This window comes from Macadamia integrifolia, unplaced genomic scaffold (genome assembly GCF_013358625.1).
Source record: "Macadamia integrifolia cultivar HAES 741 unplaced genomic scaffold, SCU_Mint_v3 scaffold205, whole genome shotgun sequence".
Lineage (NCBI taxonomy): Eukaryota > Viridiplantae > Streptophyta > Magnoliopsida > Proteales > Proteaceae > Macadamia > Macadamia integrifolia.
This window is the reverse complement of record NW_024868480.1, coordinates 661,885-672,532: the sequence shown is the minus strand read 5'-3', so window position 1 is coordinate 672,532 and position 10,648 is coordinate 661,885. Positions and strand designations below refer to the sequence as shown.

Genomic DNA, 10,648 nt, shown 5'->3' with positions numbered 1-10,648 from the left:
TGTTTATATACTATAGTAGGGTATCCATCCCGCATCCACGTGGGAAGAGATCCCGAAACCTACCCGCCACACACTTCCTTCTTTTATACCGTCAAATTAGAATCTATCTCATCAGAATAGATTACCGGCGTTAGATCTCTTAGGCAGAGGGACCTCGGGGCTGATTTTCAAGGATCGTGATCACCAGATCCGGTTCAGGGTTGGCGGTCACCGATTCAGCGGATACGGGCCTGGCCCATATTAGCCGATGCTTGTGGAAATCAGAAATTGGGCTGGATCGGTCTATCTAGACCTCGATTGGTGGCCACGAAGTTGGGCTGTCGGTACCGTTCCTAAGGTCCACTGCAGGCTACCACTTGAATTAGATGATAGTAAGGATATCAATCTTTTCGGTTTCGGTTCGATTTAGGATACAACATTATAAAATAAAACCAAATATATTTCATAACCTCAAACTGAAATTAAACCGTATCGGTTTGGTTTTATTTGATTCCTTGTTAGGTTTTATGTATTTTGATTCATTCGGTTTATATAAGGTTAAGATAATTCGGGTTTTATATGGTTTGGTTCGGATTAAGCCATTAGGGTCTTGAGGAAAATCGATTGCTTGAAAAAATTATACGGATTCGAGTAGTTTCTCTCCTCTGACAATGTATGTAGGGGTTTAAGTTTCTCATGTTTTTAATACCATTGATTACCAACTCTAATGATCAAAATTTAATCCTATGAATAATAAATTAAACGTCACATCTCATCAATCAGGGTGCAAGAAAGGTTTTTTCGATATGGGGTTCACATGGTTAGGGAGAAAAAAGAATGTTAAGTAAATGAGAGGGCATGAAAAGATATCTCAATTCCCAACACTCCAAATAGAGGAGGATGTAAACCAAGTAGGTTTGTAAACCCTTTCCCGCTAGAGTGAGCGGTATCTCTCTCATAGCATACCAATTGGCAATCTAAGTGCAAAAAATGGTTTCTTTTATTAAAGGATCCACATGATCATAGAAGAAAAGGAGTATCAATAATGTGAGGATGTGGGAAAGTATCCCCTCATATCGGACTCAGGAGGTTGTCAACCATTTGTCTGATTTTTTTGTGTGGAATGAAGTCAAAAAGATATGTAAACCAAACCTTCAAGGTTTACATGTTTCATGAACAAGGGGGAAAGTTACTTTTTATCATCCAATAAGAGTATGTAAATCACGCACACTGTTTGGCAATCAAAAACAGGAGAAGCATAAAGGTAAGCTGTGGTTGCTTGACATCAAGATATACAAGAAGATAGTACCTTTCCTCCAGATGCCATGGCCACAAATCGAAAAGCCATCTAGAGATTAGCCGTGCAATTCTTCATTTCAACGACTACGTGCTGTTTTTTTTACCTAAAATTTATACTAAATTAGTTTTTTTTTCCAAAAAATGCTAAAATTTGTTTTGTGTGTACGTTTCCTTTCAAATCACTTAAAAGTTGAATGCAATAGAGAACCAAAATAGACTAAAAAAAATAAAAAGCCGAAACAGAGGAGAAAATTTTACCAACAAAAAATGGACAGGAGAAATTGTGAGCCTCAGACCTTCACCATTGCCACACAAAAAGGAAAAGTTATTTCCACAAAAAATGTCTGTGTTCCCCACTGTTTATTTTTTAGGGTGGGGGTTGGGGGTTTGGGGGTTTGGGGGGGGGGGGGGGAAGGGTAACATATGGGTGCAATTATGGCCAATGCAAATTGTTTCATTATTCATGGAATTTTTATTTCTCAGGGGTGTGGTCAAGGATTAAAGTATCGGTATCGGTCGCCGTATCGGTCGGTCAAACTTAAGATACGTATCGGAGGGTATCGTATCGTATCGGAGATACGCTAAGATACGCTAAAGATACGCACATAAATTGATAGGGAACACATTTTTATACACTTTTGCATAAAAAAACAGTTGAAAAAAGTTATATATAACATGTAGAATGCATAAATACTTAAGTGGAGGGTATCGTATTGATAGACAAATATATTGAGTTGAAAATGTTCAAAATGATGAAGGTATGGTATTGATAGACAAATATATTTTTTTGAGAAAAATCAAAATTTTCCATGGAAGTTGTAGAACACTTGTTTTTACATAACATATAAAAAATCTAAACATTTTTAATCATTGAGCATGAATAGATCTAAGAAATTTGAAATAAATTGAAACCCTCATTTTCTCTTGAAAAAAGTTTGTAAATCCTTATAAATCCAATGATTTCATGTAATAGATGATGCACAAAATGTGATTCTAAGTATGATGAACTAGGGGTGTCAATTCGTGGCCCGAACCGACTAAACCGATCGGGACCGACCGTTTATAGACCGGTCCAGCCCGGACCGTTTATTAAACGTGTTGGGCTTGAGCCCGGACCGTTTATTAAACGTGTCGGGCTTGAGCCCGGCCCATTTATAAACGGTCGGTCTTGGTTTTGCTACTTGGACCGTCGGGCGCCCGACCGAGACTGACCGTTTAACACCCGATCGAGATCGGCCTATTGTGCATTGGCCTAGCCCGACCCTTTAATGATTGTAGAATACCTATTTTACCCCCCAAATTAGAAAGTAAAAACTAAAAAGTAAAAACATGTTCATATTTTAAATAATGGTTATATTTGGTATCATTTATTAATTTATTGTCATTTTTTTGGGTTTGCATGAGTGGGCCGGAATATAAGAGCACATTTTAAAGAGGGTCCATTTAAAAACCGGTTAAAGCCCGTTTAACATTAAATATGTCCGTAGCCCAATTAAGGCCCGACTAAAGCCCGATTAAGGTGGCCCGATTATAGCCCGAGGCCGACCGACCGAATATAAAGTGTACCATGCCCTCAATAACTAAGCCCGATTAGTTAAATGGGCGGACACGGTGTAGCCTTTGAAAGTCTTTAAGCCCGATTAAGCCTGATCGAAACCGAACCGACCCGACCGGTTGACACCCCTATGATGAACCTTAGATTTGTAAAAAAACTTGAAAATCTAAAGTTAAAATTGAAAAAAGTGAGTAAAGATTCAAGAACTTACTATTCAAATTTTTCAACTTTCAAGTTCAAGGTTCTTCTTGGACTATGTTTTTCTCCTTCTTTGAACCATTCACTTCGACAATGTTTCTTTCAATCTACCATTTGAGTCTCCAAAAAGGTGTGTGAATCAAAGGGGAAGAAAGAAGAGAAATATAGAAAACTATTGGTGAGAGTTTGAAGTGTTTGTTTCAAACAATAAAAGGCACATTCACGGGAATTTTCATATTTTCAGTCGATACGTACCGATACGGTACCGATACAGTACGATACAGCTCGATACTGCACGATACGGTCGATACATACCGATACGGTACCGATACGTACCGATACTCTCAGGAATTTCCAGATTTTCAAAAGTTCGTATCGTAGAGTATCGTACGTATCGGTACCGATACGGTACGGTACGGTACGATACGCACGATACATCGATACGTAAAAGGGGGCCCAAAATTCCCCGTAGCGTATCGGTATGTATCGTGCCGATGCCTACCGATACGGATACGTATCGGCCGATACGGCACGATACGCACCGATACTTAAAACCATGGGTGTGGTGGTAATTTCATACAACCATATGTTTGGGAATAGAGGCCATATGACTAGAATTTTTTATTTATTTTTTTGGTTATAATTTTTGAGATTGTTCCTAGCTTGTACAAATCTTTATACGTAAAGATTTAAAATTATGCAATCAATATCGGTTGAAACTGGTATTGATACGAATCTTCTAATATGGGCAATATCAGGCGATTATGTTTTCATTTTTCTAAACCATCTAGCCCCGTAGACCTTAGTATGAACCAATACATCACCTAAGGGGGCGTTTGGTTCGAATTATCCATCGGATCAGATCCCATGGAATATGGATTCTGGATCTAACTCAAATGAATCAGTTTCTTTGGAATCATTTCAACTCGTTAAAAAACTGTTTGGTTACCTGATTCTACTGGCCAGATTCTAAGTGGAAAACTGTTTGGTTACCCTGATTCTGTCACTTGATTCTAAGTGAAAACTGTTTGGTTACCCTGATTCTGGGCATTGATTCTGAGTGTAAAACTGTTTGGTTACCTTTGAGTCTTTGAACCCATGTTCTGTTGAAAAAAAAAAATTCCCACAAACAAAACCTAAAAATACAATTTGGTCCACACATGTACTTTATTTTTAATTTTTTTTCCTTTTCTTTTTTATGGTAATATGTTAAAAAAAAAAAAAAGTGTAACCCTAAACCTTTAAGTCTAATACTGTAGTGCAGTAATTTATTTTTTTTATTTTTTCATTTTTATTTTTATTTTTTTTTGTAAATTGAAGAGGCCAAAAAGAAGAACATTACAAGACATGATTGTATTGTAGTTCATGTAATCGAAATAGGTATCGTGTACCATATAATTCAGATCTGAAAATTGCCCAAACCAGCGGATGATTTGGTTTATGGAGATATATATGCTTCAAAGTGTTTATAAACAACAGTCTCCAAGCAAGAAACCAGTAATATAGGTCCTTAGGACCAAATGAGAGAAGAAGCACGTAAATACTCGAATATAGTACTGAGTCCATCCAGGTACTAGTAAATGCTAATTAAGTCTTTCTATGAAAAAAAAAAAATAGATAATGAACTCAATATCATTACAATGGCTTCAGACTTTTCTTTCTAAAAAGTTCCAAAAAAGTTCATCATACATTTTTGTTTAAATCAAGCTTCTTGACTACGTCAAGAACATCTCTCAACATCCTCATATGACCCTCAGATTCTTTTATTGCACCGTTCAAGTATCCTTTGATATAGTCTGATGAAGGGGAAGGAGATGATGAAGTTGATGTTTCTGAGCATATGGACCTAGGTGGAGTCTGGTAAGTATCACAACTTGGGCTTGAACTTGATATCCATTCAAACATTCCACAACCTTTGTTTTCAACCTATAAAGCAAATATAATCATTTTATAAGAATACAAGAAAATAAACATTCAAATCTTAAACATCTGAAAAAAGTTTACAAAATTAAATTAAACAAAAAATTTTAAAAATTCATACCCCAGTTGATTGTGGACAGCACCAAAAATATCGACCATAATTTGCACTTGTTTTCGCAGTTCTGACCTTACACTGACCGTTCCCACAGTCACACATCTTAAGATGGTCAACCCACATGAAGAAGTGACAATTCATTGAACATTTAAAAAATTTCTTTCCAACATGTGACCCTGACTTAGAAGTGAAAACTGAGCAACCTTTCCCACAGTAATCACACTTTGCAATATCACAAGCGGATATATTCGATGTCATCTGTAAGTTAACACAAACATTTTCAATAGTCTATATGCATAGAAAATACTATTAAGTACACCCTCCATCTGAGTGTGATGGACAAAAAATAGGAGACTTCAATGGCACATAAACCAAATAAATTGGCTTCTTATGCGCTCCCTATATATACCATACCAAATAAACCAAAATATAAATGGACAAATAAGAATGATGTTGTCCATATTTAAACCTTGAAATCATTCAGATAGAAACATATGAAGTACCATTGTCTTAACCTGTCTTAATACTACATTTAATCCATTGTCACAGACTTAACATAAACCAAAAAGTTACTTAAACCAAACAAATACATTTTCTTGCTCAATAAAACCATTGTCGGATATCCATCCAAACACTTACTTTTATCACCTCAATTCTTCTCAATCTCTGGCAAGTACATCTCAAGCAGATTTCGCCTATCTTCTACTTTTGTTCCCAAGAAGATAATGGCAGAATTCCGCTTGGCCATGAAATATTCCTTGGCCTTAAACTTTTGTTGAAAATTGAGGTCTGGAATGGCATCAACAGCATCTATAATGGCTCTCCCAAATTCAGACTGAGATTCACTCATTACCATCTTCTCGATTGAGTTAGCAATCTGTTTCAATGGACTTACCACCTTTTCAGCTACACCCTTCTTCCTCTTTTCTCTGCCACTATTGACGGACCCACGAGGTCTTCCTCGCGAACGGCTGGTACTACCAATGGGAGTGGAAGGAACACTTTCTTCTTCTTCAATATGTTCATAGTCAACACCATCATTGTTCCCTATTCCCTCAACATGAGTACCTGTCACGTTCATCATAACTTCAGTGGCAGCTTCAGAGGGGACTGTTGAATCATTCCCAGTTGCCATCTCTTTCCTTAGCAAAGCTCCAACTTCAAGGTGAATTGGGAGCACACTATGTTCCTTCCAATACTTTTGTTCTTTTTTCTAGCAATATAAAGGACAATGTCAATGTGCTTATGTTGTAAGTAAGAAACAAAAAACACACAATTATATAGAAAGAACAATTTAAAGAATCCCATTATACCCTATAATCATTCCAGAAGTGTTGAGGAGCATCAAATCTCATATCAGATGCATTCCAACCCAATCCACTTTGCTTCTGTAGGTCACTCAATGCTCTAAGCCTTTGCTTCCAAATCCGGAAGTGGTTTCTCACTTGTTCACAGTCGTAACTAGTAAATAATTTCTCCTTCAGTTGGTTGGCAATTTCAATGAACTGCTCATTTTTCAGTCCATTATCTCCACCCTTACCACTCTTGTACTGCTTCAATACACACTCCAACATATAATGAGAAACGGCGCTAGGCCATGAAGCAATGTCCCGTGACCTACTATTAGAATCTCCTGTTGGTTCCATCACATCAAAACTAACAAAATACACCATATACAATGTGAGCATATTTCATTAATACCAAGCAATCATTAACACTTACTACTTGGGAAATTCATAAACCTAATAGTTGCTTAATAAAGATAATAGTCCACATACATGCATCCCACAGCACAAATTTGACACTAAGCAAGAAGCCCAATTACTAATTGAGAGATCCATAAACCTTGTACTGCAATTTAGTTAATAGTCCAGCAACATGCATCCCACAACACCAAAATTTAAACCAAGTAATAATAACAATTACTAATTGGGAAATCCATAAACCTTATATTACAATTTATATAATAGTCCACATACATGCATCCCACAACAAAAAAAAATTTAAATCAAGCAATAATAACAATTACTAAATACTGGAATCCATATACCTAATATTGCAATTTAGATAATAGTCCACATACTACAATAAAATCTGCTTCCAAGTATGTTTATACAGTCATCCCAAACCATGCAAAAAAAAAAATTTAAATTTGTCCACATCAAAATTTACATTCCAAATTGCAATATTATCAATAACAAATATTCTAGTTCTTCAATACTCAATCTGAGTTGGACAAATCGGCTGCAACCCAATCAACCCACATATGGTCAGCAATTTGTTCTCGAAATAGATCCCAATCACCATTCTCCAGCGCATGATCCTCGCCATCAGAACTATCATCTTCAACATCATCGTTTACTTGGTGAGAAGTAGATTGGGTACTAGTACTAGCTTCTTCAACCTCTTCATCCTCTTCATCAAGCCATCGTTCTTCTTCTTCAACATTATTCTGTGTAAGAATGTGGTTATGCAACAACACACATGCCAACACAATTCTGGCTTGTGTTTTGAAAGGATATTCTGGCTGGTTTTTCAGAATCTTGAATCTTGACTTCAGGAGGCCAAATGAACGTTCAATCACATTTCTTAATTGTGAATGTCTCAGGTTAAACAATTCTTTTTTATCAGTTGGTGACTGATCAATATTTCTCCATTCTTTCAGATGATATCGAACGTTTCGATATGGACGTAAGAACCCCTGTTGGTTAGCATACCCAGCATCAACGAGATAATATTTACCTCGTGGCAGCACCAATTTTCCGTCGCCATCTCTATGTAATGCATTGTGTAAGATTCGAGCATCTGATGCTGATCCTTCCCAACCAGAAAGAATGTAAGTATATTTCATGTCAAAGTCACAGGCAGCAAGGATATTTTGGGAAATATCACCCTTCCTATCACGGAACCTCGGACGGTCGCTTAAATGCACCCACGCAGGGATATGGGACCCATCTATGGCTCCGATGCAGTCCTTGAAATAAGGGTAAAATCTTCCTTCATTATTTGTTATCCGATGATGCACTGCGACACTTGGAGGTTTCAATAGTATCGGGTACAATTTAATGATTGCTCCCAATACAATGTTAAAGTACCTACTGACAGTCTCACCAGAATGTCCAAACTTGTGTGCAATGACGCGATTTTTAACATTGTGTCCTACTGTATGTAGAAACATAACTAGTTGTTCATTCACTTGCACAGATCTGCTATCCCTCAGTAGACCCTTCTCCCTAATCAAATGACTTAAACTAAAAAAAACCCTCTTGCTTAACCTTATTTGTTCTCGACATGTTTTATCAGTGTGACCTATAATTCTCTCTGTTTCAGTAATACCACGCAGGGGTTCACAACGGTATGGCTCTTTCTTCAGATATTTTTTTATATACTGATCGACTGCTATAACAACAGCAGTCGCTGCAAAGATTATGATTTTCCTTCGCCTCCTGTAGCCTTCATCAAACTCCATTGTAAAAGTAAATCTACATTCAAATTGAAAAAATAATAAATTGGTACTATACAAATTTGGAAATGGTACTCATATTGTCTTCTACTCACCTATCTTGGAATCACTATACAAATTTGGAAATCAAGTTTTCAAATGCAATTCATGTTTGATGTAGAACAAAAAATTAAAAGATTCACACATGACAGAAGATAGGGGACTCTTCCTAAATCGTAACAGACATCAAGAGCTCATGTAATGGGATAAAAAGAAGCAATGGCAAAGAAAAAACAAATTGTTACTGAGTACCCACGGGAAGGTTGTGAGATTCAACCTTTTTTTCTGCTTCCATAACATACCATGTCAGATATTCATCTGTCTACATGACCCAAAAAACAGAACATGAAACCAAAATTCATGGGATTCATATTACTAGAAATAAACAAATAGAATCATAGTAATAGGAGCAGATAATTTTATGGGATTCATATTACTTATAAGAAATTGACTGAACTCATTTCTAAGTTTGTTTTTTCAAACCAGTTCTGATATCTTAAATAATTTTATGTGTTGATTTCTTTTCATATCAGTTTTGATATCTTAAATAATAGTTTTGCTCAATGATGTTATACTATATTATTAATATAAAAGGTATTATTAAAAGTAGTAGTTTTTCACTATCAAGCCTAAAGGTCTTGAACATATATAACGACAAAGATCAACCAAAAGGAATATTGCTCAGAACAAGTAAGAAAGGTTGAGGTATTTTAATGGCCATGACAAATGAAGGGAAAAAAAACAAGTATTTGTTTGGATTCTATTTACAGCCACATGATACACTAGGCGCTTTATTGACAAAGAAATTTTATTTATCTATGCTTATATTTCTCTCTTTTATTTTTGGTGAAGAAATAGTCTTCTTACTCTTCTTGTCCAGCAGCACTACCTTCCAACTGCTAAGGACTCCAAGAGTGAGTAGTAGCAGAGACAGAACAAACCAACTGTTGGGTTCCATGAAAGAGTGATCACTAATTAGCTTACTGCAAATGCTCATGTGTTTACTGAATAGCTCTTACAGTCCATGTCTCTGACTCTTGTTCTTCCCTGCGAAGTGAATCCACACAGAGGCCAATGTAGTGAACAATGAAACAGATTAAACAAATGAAGCAGTAATGGGTTCTCTAGCTCTTCAATCATGAGTTGCTTGATATCAGTGGCACAAAATTTTCAGAACTGCAGGATCTTTCTTTCCCTGTTAGTTTACCTCGAAAACTCATTTGTATGCCTTCGGTCTCCAACTAACTTGTGTAAACTCCCAATTCACGGTTAAGTTTCTTGAGTAACCAAACAAACCATTTCAATATTTTTCTTTTGGGAGCTCCTGATGTGTTCTTCCTCACTGTAAAGTTATCTGTGTTGGTTAATTCATCGAGAATACCCAACCTGTGTCATTACTGAATCTACAACCTGCAAATCTGATTGCTTGGCAGTAACCAAAATCTGGAACTCAACACATCCAATCACCAATTCATGGCTGTTTCAGAGGTATTTATATTTCTTCTTTTGGTACAACACTGATTGATATTTTTGTTTCCGAATTATTTATATTACCATCCAAAAGGGATTATTTTGAGTGTCAGTATCAGTTTTATGCCTGTTGGTGTTTGTAAAATTATCAGAAACCAAATTTGGAAAGAGGAAAAACATGAAACTGCTTTTTCCCTGTATGGGATGATGTTTAATTCTCTAATGGCAAATGCTTCTTTTAGACCAGAACGAGGAAAGTTAAGAGTAGTTATTCTTCTTCTTCTTTTTTATTTTTTTAATTCCAATCCTGTGATGTGTTGCTCTGTCAGAGATGAGGTTCAGTAGGGGTAGTTTGTAATTCAAGTTGGGGGCATCGAATGGCAGAACATTTGTTATTCATTCAGTAAGGAAAATGTTGGTGTCATGTGGAATAATTTTGGAACCGTCTCATATTCATTCATTCAGAAGAAGAAGAAGAAGAAGAAGAAGAAGAAAAACTGAAACCGTATTTACATTACAGTAAGAACACGGTTCCAAAGAAGAAAAAAATCACATAAATGTCAGAAATCTAACCTTAAATCAAGCTTCAATTCTAGTTCTTCAAACCTTG

The 10,648-nt window shown here is 36.3% G+C and overlaps 1 protein-coding gene and 1 long non-coding RNA gene across 2 annotated transcripts; one reads left to right on the top strand and one right to left on the bottom strand.

The window, feature by feature from the left end:
* Positions 1-4,593: 4,593 nt before the first annotated feature.
* LOC122065560 lies at positions 4,594-5,756 on the bottom strand. The gene is made up of 3 exons (XM_042629378.1): positions 5,706-5,756; positions 5,073-5,324; positions 4,594-4,957 (listed from the first exon to the last, which is right to left on the bottom strand). The coding sequence occupies exons 2-3, from the start codon at positions 5,322-5,324 to the stop codon at positions 4,715-4,717; spliced, it is 495 nt and encodes a 164-aa protein (XP_042485312.1). The 5' UTR covers positions 5,706-5,756; the 3' UTR covers positions 4,594-4,714.
* A 3,346-nt stretch (positions 5,757-9,102) lies between these two features.
* LOC122065527 lies at positions 9,103-10,284 on the top strand. Its single transcript, XR_006136035.1, has 2 exons — positions 9,103-9,267; positions 9,919-10,284. It is a non-coding gene; the product is annotated as an uncharacterized LOC122065527 (long non-coding RNA).
* Positions 10,285-10,648: the final 364 nt, after the last annotated feature.

What these genes read in the sequence shown, in the direction of transcription:
- LOC122065560 (XM_042629378.1), bottom strand. Translation starts at nt 5,324, where the DNA reads ATGACATCGAATATATCCGCTTGTGATATTGCAAAGTGTGATTACTGT. An exon ending in GCTGTCCACAATCAACTGGG is followed by an intron (nt 4,958 to 5,072) that starts GTATGAATTTTT and finishes TTTGCTTTATAG; the next exon opens with GTTGAAAACAAAGGTTGTGG.